At 37.9% G+C, this 22,558-nt stretch overlaps 1 protein-coding gene across 50 annotated transcripts in view; it reads right to left on the reverse strand.

The window, feature by feature from the left end:
* The window catches only part of R3HDM2 (R3H domain containing 2), a 161,456-nt gene that overhangs the window by 123,479 nt on the left and 15,419 nt on the right, over positions 1 to 22,558 (reverse strand). For 18 of the 50 annotated variants that reach the window (XM_049625770.1, XM_049625801.1, XM_049625799.1 and 15 more), the window contains exon 1: positions 14,165 to 19,451. The exons of 12 other annotated variants lie outside the window; for them this stretch is intronic. In XM_049625770.1, coding sequence (XP_049481727.1) covers positions 14,165 to 14,202 — 38 coding nt within the window. In that variant the 5' untranslated portion in view covers positions 14,203 to 19,451. Of the gene's footprint in view, positions 1 to 340; positions 982 to 14,164; positions 19,454 to 22,558 lie in introns of those variants that run through there. 20 more of the 50 variants (XM_049625782.1, XM_049625785.1, XM_049625774.1 and 17 more) reach the window with 9 other exon arrangements.

Consider the following 22,558-nt stretch of genomic DNA (forward strand, 5'->3'; position numbering starts at 1 on the left):
TTTATAACCCCTGCACCCCAGGGTTTTGGTATTAGAAATGTGTGGTAGTTTGGTTAGAGTTGGAAGGCATGGCTATGGAATCGCCCTTCCCTTTTCCACCACCAACGTTGGTCCTGAAACACTGACTGCATGGTGAATTTTTTTCCCCAGGAAATGCCTTATTCTGCCCTATGCAAAGAAATTACTAGTTACCTTTCCCCACAGGCCCTCAAGCCATGCCCAGATGCACCTGATTCTTAAGTGGGCACAGTGAGTTCATGCTGAGAGCCTTGACATACCAAGAGGTCTCTCTCCAACTCTGAGTCAAAGAATCAAGAGCAACGTAATTCAAAACACATACCAGTACTTATTGATGTTATGGTTTTCTTGCCCTATTTGTAATCTTATCAAAATTAAAAGTGGAATACTTTTGGAGTGCCTGGGTGGCTCAGTTGGTTAAGCATCCGACTTCGGCTTAGATCATGATGATCTCACGGCTCATGAGTTTGAGCCCTGCATTGGGCTCTGTGCTGATAGCTCAGAGCCAGGAGACTGCTTCAGATTCTGTCTTCGTCTCTCTCTGCCCCTCCCCTGCTTGCTCTCTCTCTCTCCAAAAACAAACATTAAAAAAAAATTTAGGGGAGCCTGGTGCCCAGTTAAGTGTCCTACTTCTGCTCAGGTCATGATCTCACAGCTCATGGGTTCTAGCCCTGCGTCTGGCTCTGTGCTGACAGCTCAGAGCCTGAAGCCTGCTTCGGATTCTGTGTCTCCCTCTCTCTATCTGCCCCTCCCCTGCTCACACTCTGTACCTTTCTCTCTCTCAAAAATAAATGAACATTAAAAAAAATTGTTTTTAATTAAAAATTTAAAAAATTTAAAGTGGAGGGGTACCTGGGTAGCTCAGTCGGTTGAGCGTCCGACTTTGGCTCAGGTCACGACCTCGTAGTTTATGAATTCAAGCCCTACACTGGCTTGCGGCTGTGGCGGGGGGGGCGGGGGGAGCCCGCTTCAGATTCTCTGTCTCCCTCTCTCCTTGCCCCTCCCCTGCTTGCATTCTCTCAAAAATAAAAATACAATCTGTTTCAAAAAGTGGAATACTTTCTGAAAAACGTTCAATTCCCTTCTGCCATCCATCCTCCATAACTCTTATACACTTTGCAGGGTTTTAATAAAAATAAAAAACATGCAATCGTCTCTTAACTAATCTCTCTACTTCCTCTCTGGGCACTCTGCTATCTGTTCTCCCCAGAGAAGCACGAGTGATATTTTAAAAATGTAAATCACATCATTTAGCTTTCTTGATAAACCAGTTTCTTTCTACCAATGGTTTTCCATCCTCCTAAGCGAGATCTACAAATCCATACAAAATCTGGCCCCTGCCTATTCCTGAACATGCCAAATCACATACTCCCCACGAAGCCTTTGTATTTGTTGCTCTTCATGCCCAGAACACTCCTCTCCCATCAGGAAATGCTGGTTGCTTCCCTTCACATAATAGTTCATACATCACTACAAAAAGGTCCTGCCTGACCACCCCATCTGAAGTATCCCCTTCTCCCTTACTCTCAATCACATCACCACATCTATTTTCTTCATAGTACTCATCATAATCTGTAATTATTTATTTGAAAATTGTCTATCTTCTCAAACAAAAATGTAAGCTCTTTGAGGGCAGAAAACTTGTGTTCATATCTGTATCTATACCTCCGATGTGAAATAGTGCCTGACACATAATAAGCACTGTAACAGTTTTCTGTTCGACTCATTTACAAAGCTAAGTGCTACCTCTGAGGCAAACTTAGGTCTTTAAAATTTTTTTTTTAATTTATTGAAATTATTTAAACTTAAAATTATTTAAACTTTTTAAAACTTACAGCCAGTAAGATAGCCAAGCCATCAAAATCCTGTGTTCCTGTCTTCATTCTAACAATCTGCCTTGCTTTCTCTGAAGATAAATATTTTACTCAGAAAATAAGATGGCAATCTTATCTGGCAACACTGTTTTCTGGGTCTGTGAGACCCAAATCCAAGGTTCTCAGGCAGCAGCGATTGACAAAAGATCTGGTTACCAGCTGCACTAAAAAGCACCTCACAACCCAGAACAACCAGGCTAAAACTGACACAAGGTACAAACGCCGGTGAGAGAACACAGCTGATAAAGAGTTCTGTGAAACACTCCAAATACCTTGAAGATAACCTCACAAGAGTAGGAAGATTCAGTTCAGCCGTCTGACTAGTTCTATAAAGCCTTAATAATGACCCTGTCACCAGAAAAACACATACTGTGCCCTAGCCTTCTAATCAGCTGCATTTAGAAGCCAACATCCATCTTTTGCAATAAAATGCCACCTTGAGAGTTCCTATTCCCATCAAATTATCACGGGTTTGGGCAACAGATAAATCAGAAACTACAGCTAACAAATCTACTTGTCTGGGACCCAAGACAATTAATTAAACTTACTTGGAGAAGCAGAATAAATTGCCTCTAGTCACCTGGAGACAAGTTTTAAAGATCCTAACAACTGTAACACTTGGGCACACCAAAATGGCTGTAATCTGCAAACCAGCCACATGTCACTTCCAATTGTACTCTTACACTGAAAGTGACCTTCCCCCTCCAAAATAAATAATGTTTAAAGTCAGGTGAATCTTGAACAATGACTCTGACTTTTCTAAACTAAGGGCTATGACAGCTACCTTAATGAGAGGCCCAATAAACTCAGGGTAAGGGGCTGACTGTGCTGACATTGTCACCTCATCTAGGACATCAGCTGATTCATCCTGATGGGCTGACAGGTCACTGACATCTGCACCTTGCCCAAGATTCTTGTTTTATTTCACACATAAAAACACTGTCTCCCCAAGACAACTACAGCCCAGACACCTTCTCCAGCTGTGGAGCCTTTACCTTCCTGACTTCACTAAGCACTTTGGAAAAAAAAAAGTTGTCATTTCAGGTCCCTATTAGTATCTCTAGATGACTAACAAAACATGGAGGAACACAGCCCATAAAAGCACCAGAATGTTAACCTTCAGGTCTTAACCAATTTTTTTTTAAAAGGATTAAAAAAAAAAAAAAGATCAAAATTACCTGGGGAAGAAACTAATCTCTTCAGCATTAACAGATGTTTGGTATTACTAAGGTAATTTGGCAAACAGTCCCAAAGTTTGGGCTTAAAAATGTCTTGTCCTAGGCCACAGTAAGTAATCACAGAAGGCATCCTTTAAGCAAGTAAGTTTTGTTCTAATATAAACTTCAAGAAGAAAGACAAGTCAATTAAAAAACAAAAACAACCCACAAACTATCCACTTCATTTAAAATGAAGAGAGACAAAAGGAGAAAGAAGGAAACAAACAAACAAGGAAGAGCAATGTTGTAGATCAAACATGACCACAAATTATTTGCAGCAATTTCCATCAAGAAGTGGAGTTGAGGGACGCCGGGTAGTTAGGTTTCGGTTAAGCGTCCGACTTCAGCTCAGGTCATGATCTTGCCGTTCGGTTCCTGAGTTCGAGCTTCACATCAGGCTTGCTGCTGTCAGCCTATCCACACAGAGCCTGCTTCAGATCCTCTGTCCCCCCTCTCTGCCCCTTCCCTGCTTATACTCTCTCTCTCTCAAAAATAAACAAAAGAAGTGGTGTTCATTTCGTCACCCCTTGCATCTGAGCTGGACTTGTGGTCGATAAAATGCAACATGAAGACACTGTGCAATTTCTGAGCCCAGGCCTTAGGAAACCTTTCAACTTTCACTCTTGTTCTGTTGGAACCTAGTCACCATGCAAGACAGACTGCAGGAGAGGCCACAGCACTCTGGATGACAGCTCCAGCCTAATGATGGACAATGCTGGAGTGGGGCTATTCAGTACAACCAGCCCCTGGCCAGCCTGCCAACTGATCAAAACACATGAGTAAGCCCAGCAAATATCATGTGGAATAGAGGCAAGCCAGATGAACTCTGCCTAAATTGCCAGCCCACTTAATCATAAGCAAATAGTTGTTTTAAGCCATTAAGATTTCGAGTGGTTTGGTCCACAGCAATAGATAACAGACACACCCACAATCAGTTGAGACTAATTCAAAACATCAACAGTGACACACTCAAAAGCAGCATGTACATTCCCATCATGAAAGGAAACTAGAATCTCTAAAGAATAAGATATAGAACCACCTTTAACTGATAAGACATATACCACAGAATCCCAGCAAAACACCCAGATTAATAAATTTGTTCCTGCATCTAGTCCATGTTTAAATACCTGGAGAAGATACGTACAAATATATGTATCCCACAAAGGACTCATATTCAACATATACAAAAAAGATCTATATATCTATAAGAAAAAGACAAATAGCCCAACTTCTTAAATGGACAAGAGTTGAAAGGCACCTCACCAAAGAGGATCCTTAAAAGGCCAATATGCATATAAAGACACTCCACACATCAGAGGCGCTTGGGTGGCTCAGTCAGGTAAGCATCTGACTTCAGCTCAGGTCATGATCTCACGGTTCATGGGTTTGTGCCCTGCATTGGGCTCTGTGCTAACTGCTCAGAGCCTGGAGCCTGCTTTGGATTCTCTCTCTCTCTCTCTCTCTCTCTCTCTCTCTCTCTGCCCCTCGGCGGCTCCCACTCTCTCTCTCTCTCAAAAATAAATAAACATAAAAAAAGATATTCCACACATCAGTTGTCATCAGGGAAATGCAAATTAAAGCCACAGAAAGACAGCACTAGACCCTAACAGCTACAATTAAAAGGACTGACAATATTTAGTCAAAGACATAGTACAACCAGAACTGGCATACATTGCTGGCAAGAGAATAAATTAATATGACCACTTTGGAAAACTGGTAGTACTCAAACATACATATATACCCCACGAACTAGCAATTCCATTCCTGGGTATATAACTAATAGAAGTGAGTGCTTATGTCTGTGAAAAGACACACACAAAATGTTCACAGCAGTATTATTCATCATAGTCCCAAGCTGTAAACAACTCAATGAAAAACTTACGGTACAGTCAGAAAATGAAATACTCCGTAGCAATGATAAAAGAAAAACCATTGCTATAGGAAGCTACACTCATGAATCTCAAAGACAATGGTAAGTAAGAAAGAAAAGATCATCTACTATATGATTCTATTAACATGAAATTCGAAAACAGACAAAACTATGGTAATAAAAGTCAGAATAGTGATTCTGCCAATACAAGAGTATTTGAGGGATTAGCTTGTGTGACACGATGATGGACGCGGCTGGTTGTGCGCCTGACCATCCAGCCAACCAACAGATGCTGCTAGGCTTAGTTCTGCTTTAGGAAGGTCACATTTTAACGTCTGCACTGGTTTGTACAGCCTGGCCTTCTGTGGCTCCACGGCCAAGTCAGTGCCTTCATTTAAAACCTCATCATTTTCCACTGTCCTCCTTACAAGACACACTGTGATAAGGGTGATCTTTAAAAAATACAAATTTGATTTCTCGAGAAGGTTGATGGGAGAAGGGTGGTGGGAGAGTGGTTGCCAAAGGAGGCTCACCGGAAGGCTGCTTGCATATAACAGTTTTCACTTATATTATATCAGTATTTCAGATCAATAAAAACAGCCGCATTTTGAAAAAAAAACAAAAAACAAATTTGATGGCATCAACCACCAACACCCCTACCACACACACTCCCTGCTTTAAAAATCCTCCAAAGACTCTCCATTTTTTATAGGATAAATTCAGCACTCTTTAGCAGGATACTTAAATTCCTTTATAATCTGGCCTCTGACTACCTTTTCTCCTTTTCTCCATATATCCCGAGTTTCATAACAAATTACTTGTAGTTGACCTTGAAACCGATGCTTTTTTTCTCACCTCAGTATCTCTGGCTATGTAATCGTGCTCTACCTAGAACAGCAGTTCGTGGAGTATGGTCTCAGGAAATCTAAGAGGTCCGCTATTTTCATAACACCAAGATCTAATTTTTCATAATAATACTAAGATGTTATATGCCTTTTTTTACCATGGTGAAATGGTAGGTATAACTGCCACTGCCTTAGCATAAATCAAGGCAGGGGCATCAAACTATACTAGTACCACCCAACACCTGCAGTTTAAAAAAGGAGAGATAAACTTTACTTATACATTCCTTGAGCAAACAGTAAAAATTAATAATGTTATTAAATTTCCACTCTTGAGTACATCTTTTTAATAATCTAAATGAAAAATGGAAGTCTATAGTTCTGCAGCATATCAATCGAAGGACAATAATTGTCTCAAGGAAAAGCAACTGAGCTGCAAGCTGAACTTTTTTCGTGGCATATCACTACCTCTTGAGTAAGCAACCGACAGGCAAACTATTGTTATGTGGCAACAGTCTTCACAGAAATGAACAAAGTGAGCCTGTTCCTTCAAAGAAAACAAATGAGATAGTACTTGTTGCAGTGATAAAATTCAAGTTTTTAAAAATCAAAATTTTGAAAAAGGGTATCTTTTGTGAGCTTGACAACTTCTCAATACTTAAGACTTTCCCAATGAAATGATGGTGATATTAATGAATGTGATTTTTTTAATTGAATAATGAACTGTGTCAAACATTTGGAAGTTCTGTGTAACTCAGTAAACCAATATTTTCCAGTTGACCAATTCACGATGATTCAAAATCATACATGGATAAAAGATCCATTCAATGTACAAAGTAAACAATTGAATTTTAATGTCACCAAGTACAAAAGTTCATTAACATGGTTCCAGATTCTACACTGCAACTAACCTTGAAGAAACTACCACATGTTGAGTTTGGGTACAGTATCAAAGGCTATCCAATTACCCAAAGATATTAAGATACTTCTCTATTTTCCCACTACAAATCTCTGCAGCTGGATTTTTTCTCATATACTTCAAGCAAAATGACATACTGCAACAGACCGAATGCTGATGCAGATGTAAGAATCCAGCTGCCTTCTATTTAATCCAGACATTAAAGAGATTTGCAAAAATGTAAAACCATGTCCTTCCTTCTCACTAAATCTTTTGTTTAAAAAAGTTTTTTTTCATAGGGGCACCTGGGTGGCTCAGTCGGTTAAGTGGCCGACTTCGGCTCAGGTCACGATCTCACGGTCCATGAGCTCGAGCCCTGCGTCGGCTGTGTGCTGATAGCTCAGAGCCTGGAGCCTGCTTCTGTTTCTGTGTCTCCCTCTCTCTCTGCCCCTCCCCCATTCGTGCTCGTCTCTCTCTGCCTTTCAAAAATGAATAAATGTTAAAAAAATTTTTTTTAAGTTTTTTCATTAAAAACTGTGTTATATAAATTAATATGTAAGGAACTTAGTATGATTTTAATGAACTAATATTTAAATATTTTCTTAGTTTTGATTTCCAATATTGTAAATATTGGTACATATAACCCACATAAATAAAAGGTTCTTTGGAGTCTGTAATAATTTTTATTTTTTATTAAAAAAAATTTTTTTTAACGTTTATTTATTTTTGAGACAGAGAGAGACAGAGCATGAACGGGGGAGGGGCAGAGAGAGAGGGAGACACAGAATCCAAAGCAGGCTCCAGGCTCTGAGCCATCAGCCCAGAGCCCGATGCAGGGCTCGAACTCACGGACTGCAAGATCGTGACCTGAGCTGAAGTCGGACGCTTAACCGACTGAGCCACCCAGGCGCCCCTGTAATAATTTTTAAAAGGGTCAAGGGTCCGAGACCAAAAAGTTTGCTAATTTTTTTTTAATGTTTATTCACTTTTGAGAGAGAGAGGGCATGGGGAGAGGCAGAGAGAGAGGGAGACAGAGGACAGAAGCAGGCTCCGCACTGACAGGAGAGAACCCCATGCGGGGCTCAAACTCACGAATCATGAGATGATGACCTAAGCCGAAGTCAGCCACTTAATTGAGCCACCTAGGTGCCCCAAAAGTTTGCTAATTTAGAATTTCCCCTGCCCACTCTTATCCTTCAAGGCCCAGAGAACTTAGGTAAAGTTCACCTGATATATCTGCTTACAGTTGAGAGCAAAGACTATATTTTTTCATAGGCACTCAATTAATTGTATGTAGAAAGAAAAAAAACTACAATGTAATCTGATGTCTATGACATCAGTACTCCACTGTAAACACACATGGATGAAAAAACTTCAAATTGGTTATTTTGTATATATGCACATAACCAAATCTTCTGTCTCAAATCTGGAATCAGGTGCCGGTGGCAATGTAAAATACCTATATTTGTAGAAGGCAATTTTACTGGGGCACCTGGGTGGCTCAGTCTGTTAAGCTTCTGACTTCGGCTCAGGTCACAATCTCACAGTTCATGAGTCTGAGTCCTGCTTTGGGTGAACACAAGCCCCACTTCAGATGAACATGAGCCCCGCTTTGGGCGAACTCCACTTCTCTATCTCTTTATCTCTCTCTCTCTCCACCTACTCAGATTCATTCTCTCTCTCTCCCTCTCTCTGTCCAACGCTCACTTGTGCCCTCTCTCAAAAAATAAAAATAAAAAAGGTCATTTTACCATATGTTTAAAATTTACACAAGTATACACCCTTAGCAATTTACTTTAATAATTAATTATTCGAGGGGTGCCTGGGTGGCATCTGACTTTGGCTCAGGCCATGATCTCACAGTTTGTGGGTTCAAGCCCCGCGTCAGGCTCTTTGCTGACACCTCAGAGCCTGCTTCAGATTCTGTCTCCTCCTCTCTCTGCCCCTCCCCCACTCACACACACACACACACACACACACACACACACACACACTCTCTCTCTCTCTCTCTCTCTCTCAAAAATAAATAAATATCAAAAAAAATTTTTTAGGGGAGCCTTCGGTAGCTCAGTTGGTTAAAGCGTTCGACTTCAACTCAGGTCATAATCTCACGGGTCGTTGAGTTTGAACCCCACGTCGGGCTCTATGCTCACAGCTCGGAGCTTGAAGCCTGCTTCAGATTCTGTGTCTCTGTTTCTCTCTGCCCCTCCCCTGTTCATGCTTTGTCGCTCTCTTTCAAAAAATAAACATTAAAAATTTTTTTAAAAAACAACATTTTTAAAAAATTAATTATTCCAAATATGGAAAATGACATTTGTACAAGGTTATGCAGCACTCTTTGTAACTGCGAAGACGTGGGGGAAAAAAATCAAACTTCTCTTTAATAAGAGAATGATAAAATAAACAGTACAAACATATCCTGTAATACTCTGTAGACACACACAAGAATAAGCTATTCTTGATGTACTTATAAGTTATATTGCTAAGTAAAAAAACGCAAGACAAAGAACCATTTTTGTAAAATGGAGGAAATAACATACATACACAGTTACACATATATGTATACTTTATGTTTATAAGAACATAGGATGCACAAAAACATAGGATGCACATAGTTGTCTCTGGAAAGAAGAACTGACTAGTTGGGTTACAAAAGCAAGAAAAAACCTCACTCTGCTTTTTTTCTATCCTTAGCATTTTGAATCATGCAAATGTAACACCAATTCAAAAAGTAAATCTAAAAATATGTAAGAATCTTCATTTCATGTAAGGAATAACCTCTCATCTTTTTTTCCCTCGCCTCAAGAAATGTCAATCCCTAATTTTTAACTGTATGTTCAGTGCTGCCTAAGCCAGGTAACTATAATTGACATAAAAATAAAAAGACAGCCACTATGAAACCTTTGAATTAATTGTGTTAAGTGGTTAACTAGTGATTTTGGGGCAGGATCAGGATCTTCCTTCCATCTTTTACCTTACATAATTCTGAATTATTTAAATTTCTTAAAATGAGTGTATATTACGTTTGTAATTTGAAAAATGCAAACCTCTGTAAGATGGAAGATGTTAAGTAAAAAAATCTATGGTCCTGACTTTGAATTGGAAACACTGATATGAACTTGTGATATACTTTCTTAAAGCTGGTGGGGGTGGGGGGGACACCTGGGTGATTAATTGGTTAAGTGTCCAACTCCTGATTTTAGCTTAGGTCATTATCTCACAGTTCATGGGTGAGAGCCCTGCGTCGGGCTCTGTGCTCTCTCTACCCCTCCCCCACTCATGCTCTCACTCGCACACGTGCTCTCTCTCTCAAAATAAACAAACTTAAAAAAAAAAGATTCATCCAAAAAAACAAAAAAAAGGCACCTTATTTCCTAGCCTTATTCCCTGAAAACAGCAAGAAACAAAGACCAATTCACTAAGCAATTAATACCTCTTTCACCCAGACTGGTCTCTAACCATTTTCCATTTTTTCCACACAAAGGAACCAGAGTTTCAGGGGCAATGGGCTGATGCACGCCCAGGGATTGGGTATGTAATAGACGATTTCAGAACATCATGTCAGCCAGAAAACAAACAAGCTATCATAGCTAACAGGATCACATCAAAAAGATACTGGAGCCAACCTGAAGAAGCTCCCATTTGCCAAGATGAGACAATCAATGAGACATCAATACAGATAAAATTGTAATTGGCTGAAACACAGAAATAGGCTTAAATCTCAGAGTTTATAATGACAATATTTAAAAAACTTATCAGACACCTTTGCAGGATGTTAGTGAACAAATTCATTTTTTGCAAACAGTAATAACTGTTAATTAAAAGGCTCAAGCATTTGTCTGTCGCACCTTTCCTGTGCCAAACAGGTGATGAAAAGAAGTATTTCTTTTTAGAAAAAAAAAAAAAATTCCAGCTAAAATAAATGAAGAAATGATAGAATCTGAGTACTACCATTTTATAACCCCTAATGAAGGAAATGTAAACAATGATCATCAATGGCTGTTGACATCACAAAATATGAGACTAACAGACATCACACACCTTCTCCTGACAGAAGCACACTATGAAGTATTCTAACCAAAAACAGTGAATCTAAATCTGGTCAAGTCTCTAGATGTAACTGCCAATTTAAAGGAAATACAGAGGATAGAGAAACATGTTACATGACACTACTATGATGTCAATCACCAAATCCATCTGTGGGAAACTACTGAACAGATGACCCAGTTCCTTCAACAAATAAACTGCAAAGAAAAAAAAGAGAGTGGAAATCTTTTAGATAAAGAGACTTAAAAAACTACATTGACCAACTATAAGGTACAGACTTTATTTGGATCCTTTTTTTTTTTTTTTATTTGGATGCCATTTTAAACAGATAGGCTGTTTTAACAACTTATGATACAGGGGAGCCTGGATGCCTCAGTTGGTCGAGCTTCTGACTCTTGATTTTGGCTCAGACAATGATCCCAGGGTCATGGGATCCAGCCACAAGTCAACCCCCATGCTGAGCATGGAGCCTGCTTAAGATTCTCTCGCCCTCTCCCTCTGCTCTTCTCCCCTGCTCATGGACTCTCTCTCTCTAAAAAACAAAACAAAACAAAAAAACACCTAAGGGCACCTAGGTGGCTTAGTCAGTTAAGCATCCGACTCTTGATTTCGGCTCAGGTCATGATCTCTCTCAGTTTGTGGGATTGACCCCTACGTCAGGCTCCATGCTATTAGTCTGTTTGGGATTCTCTCTCCCTTTTTCTCTCCCTCATCAATAAATAAACAAATAAATAAATAACAACTTATGATATAATCAAGGAAATAGGAACAACAGATATTTAATATTAAGTAATTATTGTTAATTATTTTGAATGTAGAAATGGTTTTGGTACTATGTTTTCTAAAGTCCTTATTTTTTAGGGGCGCCTGGGTGACTCAGTCAGTTAAGCATCTGGCTTCGGCTCAGGTCATGATCTCACAGCTTGTGAGTTTTAACCCCATAGGGCTCTGTGCTGACACCTCAGAGCCTGGAGCCTGCTTCAGATTCTGTGTTCCCCTCTCTCTCTCTGCCCCTCCCCTGCTCATGCTCTGTCTCTCTCTCTCTCTCTCTCTCTCTCAAGAATAAACAAACATTAAAAAAAATTTTTAAGTCCTTATTTTTTAGAGATTTATACTGAAATATTTATGAACAAAATAATACGTCACAGATATGCTTCAAAACAATTGGAGGAGGGGGGTTGGTAGGAGAATAGATGAAACAAAGTTAACCATAAACTGATAACTGTATATGCCGGTTTATTTCACTATTCCCGTGGCTTTTGGACATTTGAAATTTTCCGTAAGTTTTTTAGAAAGCAAATCTCAAAAAAGAAATATATATGCAAAGATATATATACATCTTTGCACAGATATATAAACATATATCTCTTTACATATATATTTATATATTTTTATAGATTTGTTTATATACAAATATACATTTACATATATATTTCTTTATATATATGCTGAATACAAATACTGAATATATAATATATATTATATATACTGAATATGTATTATATGTAGTATTACAATATATTATGTATTATGCATACACTGAATAGATACTGAATATATATTATACATTATATGTTATACAACATATTATATATACATATATACTGTTATATAGTATTATATAATACATATACTGAATACAAATACTGGATATATATTATGTATAATAACATTATATTGTATATAACATGTATCATATAACATATATTATCTATAATAATGTTGTTATATAATACATTAATATAATAATGTATTATATAATATATATTATATATACTAAATATATATAATATATACAGTAATATATACACTTTATATGTACTGAATATATATATATATTTATATATATATATATACTGAATACAAACACTGAAATGAATTTGGATACTAATCTTTATTTGAAGCCCAGTTCAATATCTAACTCCTTCCCTACTTTTCCATATTGGTTTTTCTCTTTCCTTTTTGTATTTGCATTAAACAACTAGATTCAACTAAATTACACTGCACTATTTATATTACAGAATGAATCCATTATACCTATTGTTACTTTAATCATCAAATATTCATGTTTTATCTCCACAACCAGCCAGCAAGGTCCTTTAACACACACACACATTTTTGATCCCACAGCCCTAGAATGAGGCTGAACACTCTAATAGTCCCAAGTACCTTACACGACACCCAAGATGTCTCTGGAAAAACCTTGGGACCTATGGAAAAATGTAATATTCTTCCTTGTCGCCCTAAGGACTATTTCGTGCTAAAATTAAGTTCTTATTCTAGTAAAAGCACATAATATTTTCTTCAAATTTTACAGGGATCCCTTTCATGACATCAAAATGGTAAGTTTCCAGCAAGTTTAGGCAAGCTTATTAAGCACAAGCTTTTCCTCCCAGAATTCAAATGGGCATATTTACACTCTTTCAAAGAAAGAGAATTATATATTACTAGGTTTAAACAGAAATTATGTTAATTAAGTGATTGGTTAAATATGAAGTTATTTAATAAAAACTTCAGCTACAATATAAAAAGACAGCTTACCCCCCCAAAATAGTCTGAAAGCCCAGGAAACAAAGAACTCACTATCTAACTGAAAACCAATCAAGAGTGTTGGAAAATAAGTCTACTGGAGTACTTACAAGTTTTAAGAATTGATTTTATAGTCCCTTTACTCTTTTAATAGGTGTTTTAAAATAACTGATTTTCCCTCTAATTTAAAAGAAATTAATGCTCCTTTTATATAGAGATAAGCAAAAAATAAAATAAAAATTATCCTGCTACCTCCTTCATAACATTTTGTCTCAATAAACAGTATATTCTTTGAGGGCAGCTCATTTCTCCAAGGAACAAGGTCCCTCACTTCTAGAATTCATCCATGGAAACCCCAGCAGAAAGGAAAGGGAGGGGGGAAAAAAAAGCACATAGGCTTAATTCAATGAGAGTAATATATAGATTTGTTTTTACTTTGTTTACATTTCCCCATTCGTATAAATCTAGTGTGAAAAAAACCCATACACTTCATTTTTATGGATTTTTCTTGGTTTATAATAATTTTTTGGCCTTTTTCCAGCATCCTTAAAATTTCTTACCATAGTAGCAGCAAAGTCCTACATTTCCAATTGCCAAATCAGGTAGTAAACACATATTCATTCTATATGTAAAATCTTACTCAATTTTAACTTATATTTAAATTAGTTACTCAAAATAACTTTTTATTTCTTATTTCTTTTGTTGAAGTCTACCAACTGCATCAACAGATTTTCACATTTTATGTACAGTTAAACGTATATAGAATAAGTTTCTCCTCAAAATATCCCACAAAAATCTGAATTCACACACATGCAAAACAATTCCAGTGTCCTAAAATTCATCCACAAGTACCCAAATATAATGCTCACCTGATCTCTAGCTCAGATGTAATGAATGCCTCATCCATCCAGGTAAAGTGTAAGAACTGTACTTATCAAGCATAATTTGGGGAGACAGTAAGGAAAGAATAGTGGATAGCTCCCAGCAATTCACCTAGGAGGGGAAAAAAATGATCCCTTTCACATCCAGAGCGTAGGTTCTAACAAGTTTTCAGCAACAGTCAAATAAAATTCTCAGAACAGTCCTGACTTTTCACTGGACTCTGTGTCTTAATTAAGTAGTCTGAGTGACAGTGCAAAAATTAATTTGAAACTACCTTTCTTCTTTACTCTGAAAAGCTGAATATTGTCTGTCTTGACTATTAAAATCCCCAGAGATTTCAATTCTGCAGGAACTCTACATGGTTCTAAATTTAGACAAGTAATAGAAATAGTTGGAAGGCATGCAATTCACTTTAATATCTGAACTTTTATGTTGCCAGGCAGCTAATTTCTTAAGTAATCCTAGAGCAGTCATCCACATAAAAGAATAAATATATAAGCCATATAATCAACTGATAGGCTAGTAATGGTGTTAATTAAAATATTACCTATAATTTCTGAAAATGAATAACACCCCTCCTCCAAAAACAAAGGTTATAACTTCTTCCATAGGGATAACAGGACAGGATTTTAAATATTTCAACAGAACAGGTTAATAGCACATGGTGACTTTCCTTACAACTGATTTGTTTCCACATCAATGAACATACCAATAGGCTTAATGGATTTCACCTTCAGTGTAAAATGTTTTTGTGGAAGGAACTGACCTATCTTGTTTCATGTAGAGTCCCAGAGTGGAATATGTTCTCAAGCTGTTGGACCATAAGTGATTGGGGTATACCAGATCATAATTCTAAGGCTAACTCTTTTTGGATTCTCTAAAACATCAGACCTCTATAAGGAACCACAAAAACTATACTCCCAACAGAAATGTTCAATACAATAATAAATAACCAACTTCATGTCAGTTTCCTAGACTCAGGTCATGATCTCATGGCTCAGGAGTTCAAGGCCCGCATAGGGCTCTGTGCTGACAACTCAAGCCTGGAGCCTGCTTCGGGTTGTGTCTCCCTCTCTCTCTGTCCCTCCCCCACTCACACTCTGTCTCTGTCTGTCTCTCTCTCTCACAATTAATAAACATTAAAAAAATTTTTTTAAGGAATCATTTGTCACTAAAGGAATCAGGGTTCCTTGCAGAAATGATTTACTCCAGGTCTGGGGCAGGTAAAGTACAAAGTGAACCTGAAACACCTTGCAGTGCCAGAGAGGATCACGTCAAAAGGACATAGGAATCAGTTTGATAGGGCTCCCACTGACCAAATTTACAACAAATTTGCTGTATTTTTAATACTGAATATGGTATTTTTAACAGCAATAGATTATAACATATTGAATTTTTTAAAAATACCAAGTCTACAGTAACCATCAAAAACAAAAAAAGGAGGGGCACCTGTGTGGCTCAGTCAGTTAAGTGTCCAACTCTTGATCTTTACTCAGGTCGGGCTCTGGGCTGAGCCTTGTTGGGATTGTCTCTCTCCTCTCTCTCTGTCCCTCACCTGCTCACACGCTTTCTTTCTCTCAAAATAAACTTAAAAAAAAAAAAAAAAAAAAGGGAGGGGGAGTAAAAATAAAACTCTTCCTTTTAGAACACCACCAACTAGAAAACGTAGAATTTATGAGAGAATCAACATTTTGCATGACCACCAATGTAATAACCAATTCAGGCAAGGAACATAAATGCATGTTAATACCACTGAGTAAAACATTAAGGAATAGAAAGGTCACACATTTTTAAAAGTATCATTCCACAGACTGCTTAATTACAAAGGGGAAAAGGTACCTTTACAAAGAAGAAATGTAGCTGACATCAACATAACTAAGTGACCAAACTTTTTATCACCAACAATGGAACAAAAGGACATTATGTACACAGAGACACACATAACATCTTGCCAAAAATGTTTAACCTGAATCTAATCAAGACAAAGCCAAATTGTGACACATTCTTCAACATAACTAGCCTGGTCTCTAAAAAATATCAATGACATTAAAAACAAAAACGGGGGAGAACTGCTCTGAATTAAAAGATTAAAAAAAAACAAAAACAAAAATGACAATTAAATGCAACATATGATCCTTGACTAAATCCAGGATTGGAAGGAAAGCTATAAAGCAGTATCTCAATTATTGAGATAATTGAGCAAATCTGAGTATAGACTATTGCATTAACTATTATACCACTGTAAAATATTTTGAATGTGATAATAAGTTTGATAGTATGATTATGGTGATACAGGAAAACAACTTGTTTTTAGGCAATAGATGCTTAAGAAATTTTGAGGTGAAGTTTTCTGAATGTCTGTAATATGCTAATAAAAGTTTCCAGATTTCCTAATACACTAATAAAAATTCTTGATATACAATGAACAATAATGTATATATGTGTAGGGAGGGAAGGGAGAGAGAAAGGTGGATACAGAAAAAGAAGAGTGAAGAAGGGGGTAAAGAGAGTGAGAGAGCACAAATGCAATAAAATATTTGATAAATATAGGTAAATGTCATACTGATATTCAGTGTATCACTCTTCCGACTTTTCTATAGGTTCAGAATTCTTCCAAATAAAAAAGCTGGGGTAGGGGCATCTGGGTGGCTCAGTCCATTGAGCTTCCAACTTCAGCTCAGGTCATGATCTCAGGGTTCATGAGTGCAAGCCCCCTATGGGGCTCACTGCTGTCAGCACAAAGCCAGCTTCAGATCCTTTTTCTCCCTCTGTCTCTGCCCCTCCCTCACTCATGCTGTTTCTCTCAAAAACAAATAAACATTGGGGCACCTGGGTGGCTCAGTTAAGCGTCAGGTTCTTGATTTCAGCCCAGGTCATGACCTCACGGTTTGTGAGTTTTTGAGTCCCACGTCAGGCTCTGCGCTGACAGCACAGAGCCTGCTTGGGATTCTCTCTCCCTCTCTGCCCCTCCCATGCTTGTGCTCTCTCTCTCAAAATAAATAAACATTAAAAAAAAAATTGGGGGTGAAAAAGAATAAGAAACAACGTTAACCCAAACTCTTAGCTATCCGATGTAAATTTTGCTGTGTCCTGAAAAACCAATTCCAGGTGGTGGTTACAGGCACAGACCTTGGCATGAAGCTGTTATGCTCTGGCTGCATGACCTAACCTAACCTCTCTGTTATGGTCTGCATGGGTCCTGCCAAAATTCATTTTGAACCCTAACCTCCCAAAATGATAGTATTAGGAAGTGGGGCCTTTAGGAGGTGAATGGGATTAGTGCCTTATAAAAAAGGTCCCAGAGAGATCCCTATCCATTCTACCATGCGAGGACACAGTGAGAAGCAGCTGGCTATGAACCAGGAAGAAGGCCTTCACCAGAATTCAACCATGCTAGTGCCTTGGACCTCCCAGCCTCCAGAACTGTGAGAAATAAGTTTCTGTTGTTGATAAGCCACACAGTCTATGGCATTTTGTTATAGCAGTCTGAACAGACAAAAGACACTCTAAGCTTCAACTATAAAATAAGGATACTACAGTACTACTCCATGGGGATTATTATTGTGAGAAATAAATGATCTATTATCTATTATACTTACATAATATTATCTATTATCTATTATACTTACATAATATCACATTCTTTGTTCACTTAACTTTCTTGTAAGTTTGGGGACACTGGACCAATTTTTAGCCTTTCTATGTCTTGGCAACTAGGTTACAGTAACTTTATTAAAATTTTGTGAATTGCCAAATATATCCAACTTCAAATAAAAGTTAAAATGCATTCCATCTAAGGCCCAATAAAAATAAGTCCACCTTTAGCACAAATAACAGAGCTAACATACTCTGAAGTACCTGTAAGTGGTATAAGCAGCAAGCAGCTTCTCACAGCTTATATTTGCTCCTTACTCAAAATACTAGTCACAGGCTTGCCTTCGTCCCCCAAATAGCAATCTTTACATTAAAGTCCAAAGCCATCAAACCAGAAGTACCTCTTAAATTCTATTTACCGGGGCTTCATCACTCCACAAGTTTGCCCTGGTGACCTCATCCTGGATTGAAACATCCCTTCCTCTCTCTAGAGCTCCAGATTCATTTACACAATTAGCTGATACATATTTCCAAAAGTGAACTCTCTACCAACACTCTTCTAACCCCAAATCTGCCCCCCCACACTTTATGTGATATATGTGATATAATCGACATATTAGTTACTGGTGTAAAACATGACTCAATATATGTATATATTGAAAAATGATCATAGTAAGTCTGGTTAACATCCATCGCCAGACATATTTATAACTGTTTCTTGTGATGAGAACTGTTAAGATCTACTGTTAACAACTTTCAAATATATAACACAGTATTATTAACTACAGCCACCATGTTGTACATGAAACCTCCAAGGCTTTTTTTCATACCTGGAAGATTATACATTTTCTCCACCTTAACCCATTTTGCCTACCTCCACCCCTGCAACCACCATTCTTTTCCATGAATTATGTTTTGTTTTTTTAGATTCCATATCATTAATGAGATCAGAGTATTTTGTCTTTCATTATTTCACTTAGCATAATGCCCTTCAAGTCCAACCACATTGTCACGAATGGCAGGATTTCTTTTTATGTCTGCATAATACTCCATTGTATGCACATACATTTTATCTGTTCATTTGTTGCCAGACACTTGGGTTGTTTCCATGTCATGGCTCTTGTTTAATACTACAATGAACATGGGGATGCAGATACCTCTTAGAGATAGTGACTTTATTTTCTTCAGGTATATACCCAGAAGCAGGATTGCTGGTTCATATTTTTAAATGAAAATGTAAAATTTTTTCTACTTTTAGTTCTGTTTTTAATTTCTTGAGGAACTGTTTTCCATAGTGGCTGCACCACTTTACATTCCCACCAACACTGCACAAAAAGCTCCCTTTTCTCCACATCCTTGCCAACACTTGTTAGTTCATCTTTTTGATGCTAGCCACTCTAACAATAGTATAAGGTGGTATCTCACTGTGATTTTGATTTGCATTTCCCTGATGATTAGTAACATTGAACACCTTGTCCTGTACCTGTTGTTCATCAGTATGTCTACTTCAAAACAAAGTGTCTAGGGGCACCCTGGGTGGCTCAGTCGATTAAGCATCCGACTTTGACTCAGGTCATGATCTCATGGTTCACAGGTTCGAGCCCCGTGTCAGGCTCTGTGCTGACAGCTCAGAGCCAGAGCCTGCTTCAGTTTCTGTGTCTCCCTCTCTCTCTGCCCCTCCCCCACGCTCGCGCGCGCGCTCTCTCTCTCTCTCTCTAAGATAAACACTAAAAAAACTTTTTAATGTCTATTCAGTTCCTCTGCCCATTTTTTTTTAAATTTTTTTTTTTAATGTTTATTTATTTTTGAGACAGAGAGAGATAGAGCATGAACAGGGAAGGGTCAGAGAGAGAGGGAGACACAGAATCTGAAGCAGGCTCCAGGCTCTGAGCTGTCAGCACAGAGCCCAATGCGGGGCTTGAACTCACGGACCGTGAGATCATGACCTGAGCCGAAGTCGGACACTTAACCGACTGAGCCACCCAGGCGCCCCTCCTCTGCCCATTTTTTAAAAAAAATTTTAATGTTTATTTTTGAGAGAGAGAGAGAGGCAGAGTGCTAGCAGGTGAGGGGCAGAGAGAAAGAGAGAGACACAGAATCCGAATCAGGCTCCAGGCTCTGAGCTGTCAGCATAGAGCCTGATGCAGAACTTGAACCCATGAGCCAAGCCCTGAGATCATGACATGAGCTGAAGTCAGACACTTAACCAACTGAGCCACCCAGACACCCCTCCTCTGCTCATTTTTAAAGCAGACTGTGTTTTTTCTATTTAAGTTGTAGGAGGTCTTCATATATTTTGAGGATATTAACCCTTTATTGGATATGATTTGCTAATTTTTTTCTACCAGATCGTTCATTTTGAGTTTCCCTTACTGTGCAAAAAGCTTTTTACTTTTTATTTTTTTTATTTTTTAAGTAATCTCTACATCCAACATGAGGCTTAAACTCAAGACCAGAAGATCGAGAGTCTCATGCTCTACCAACTGAGCCAGCCATGCGCCTGCATGCAAAAGCTTTTTAGTTAGATGTAGTTCCACTTGTATATTTTTGCTTTTGGTACCTTTGTTTTTGGTGTCAAATCCAAAAAACTCATCACCAATACAGAAGTCAAGGAGCTTACTGCCAATGTTTTCCTCTAAGGGTTTTATGGCTTCAGGTCTGTTTCCAAGTCTTTAATTCATTTTTCATTTATATTTACATATGGTAGAAGACAGTTGTCCAGTCTACCCAACACTGAAAAGACTGTCCTTCCCTATTATATATTCTTGGTTCCTGTGTCATAAATTTATTGACCATATATGCCTGGGTTTGTTTCTGGGCTCTCTAATCTGTTCCATCAATCTATATGACCATTTTCATGCTGTTACCATACTGTTTTGATTATTATAGCTTTGCTATATAGTTTGAAGTCAAGAAGTGTGATGCGAGGGCTCCTGGGTGGCTCAATTGGTTAAGCTTCTGACTTCAGCTCAGGTCATCATCTCATGGTTTGTGGGTCTGAGCCCAGGTGGAGCCTGCTTGGGATTCTCTCTCTCTCTCTCCCTCTCTCTGCCCCTCCCCCCACTCGTACTTTTTCTCTCTCTCTCAAAACAAACTTAAAAAAAAAAAGTGTGATGACTCCAGTTTTGTTTTTCTTTCTCAAGACTGCTTTGGCTATTTGGGGTCTTTTGTGGTTCCATACAAATTTTAGGATTGTTCTATCCCCATGAAAAATACCACTGGAGTTTGGGTAGCAATTGAACTGAATCTTTAGATTGCTTTAGGTAGTATGGACATATTAACAATATTAATTCTTCCAATCCATGAACAGAGAATATCTTTCCATTTATTTGTATCTTCAACTTATTTCATCAACATCTTACTGTATTCAGTGTAGAGACCCTTCACATCCTTGGCTAAATTTATTCCTAGGTATTTTATCCTTTTTGATGCAATTGTAAATAAGACTCTTTTCTTTCTTTTTTCTTTTTTTGGACTATTTTCTTAATATATACTTTTTAAGTTTATTTATTTTGAGGGTGTCTGGGTGGCTCAGTCAGTTAAGCACCCAACTTCAGCTCAGGTCATGATCTCACAGTTTGTGAGTTCGAGCCCTGTGGTAGGCTCTCCACTGCCAGCACAGAGCCTACTTCAGATCCTCTGTCCCCCTCTCTCTCTGCCCCTTCCCTGCTCACATGCTCTCTCTCTTCAAAAATAAACACTTAAAAAATTTAAAAAATCAAGTTTATTTTGAGAGTGCAAATAAGGGAGGGTCAGAGAGAGGAGAGAAAGAGAATCCAGAGCAGGCTGCGCACCATCAGCAGGGAACCCAACATGGGACTCGAACCCGTGAATCGTGAAATCATGACCTGAGCCAAAATCAAGAGTCAGATGCTTAACTGACTGAGCCAGCTAGGCACCCCTCTTAGCATCTCTTTCTGATAGTTCATTATCAGTGTACAAAACATAATTGATTTTTGTATATTGATTTTGTATCCTGCAATTTTACTGAATTCATTTATTCTTTTTTTTTGGTGTTTAGGGTCTTCTATATATAGTATCACATCATCTGCATACAGTGACATTTTCACTTCTTCCTTTCTGATTTAGATACCTTTTCTTTTTCTTGCTCAACTGCTCCAGTTAGGACTTCCAATTCCATGCTGAATAAAAGTGGCAAAGAAAAACTTTCAGCTATTCACTGTTGAGTACCATGTAAGCTGTGGGCTTGTAATATATGGCCTTCATTATGTTGAGATGCATTCTCTCTGTATCTGCTTTATTGAGTTTTTATCATTAACGGATGCTAAATTTTGACAAATGCTTTTTTCTGCATCTATTGAGACGATCATGTTTTGTTTTAAGATGATCATGTTTTTTAGCTTTCATTTTGTTAAAGTGGTATACCACACTGATTTACAGCTGTCGAACCATCCTTGTGTCCCTGGAATAAATCCCACTTGATTACAGTATATGATTCTTTTAATATACTGTTGAATTAGGTTTGCTAATATTTTGTTGAGGATTTTTACATATGTGTTCTTTGGGGATGTTGGTCTGAAATTTTATTTTCTTACAGTTCCCTTGCCTGACTCTGGTATCAGGGTTAGGTTGGCCTCAGAGAGTAAGTTTAGAAGTGTTCCCTCCTATTTTTTTGAATAGTCTGAGAAAGATTGGTATTAATTCTACTTTAAATATTTCACGGAACTCACCAGTGAAGCCTTCGGGACCTGGAGTTTTGTTTCTTGGGAGATTTTTGATTACTGGTTCAAACTCTTTACTAGTAATGGGTCTGTTCAGATTTTCTA

This window comes from Panthera uncia, chromosome B4 (assembly GCF_023721935.1).
Source record: "Panthera uncia isolate 11264 chromosome B4, Puncia_PCG_1.0, whole genome shotgun sequence".
NCBI lineage: Eukaryota > Metazoa > Chordata > Mammalia > Carnivora > Felidae > Panthera > Panthera uncia.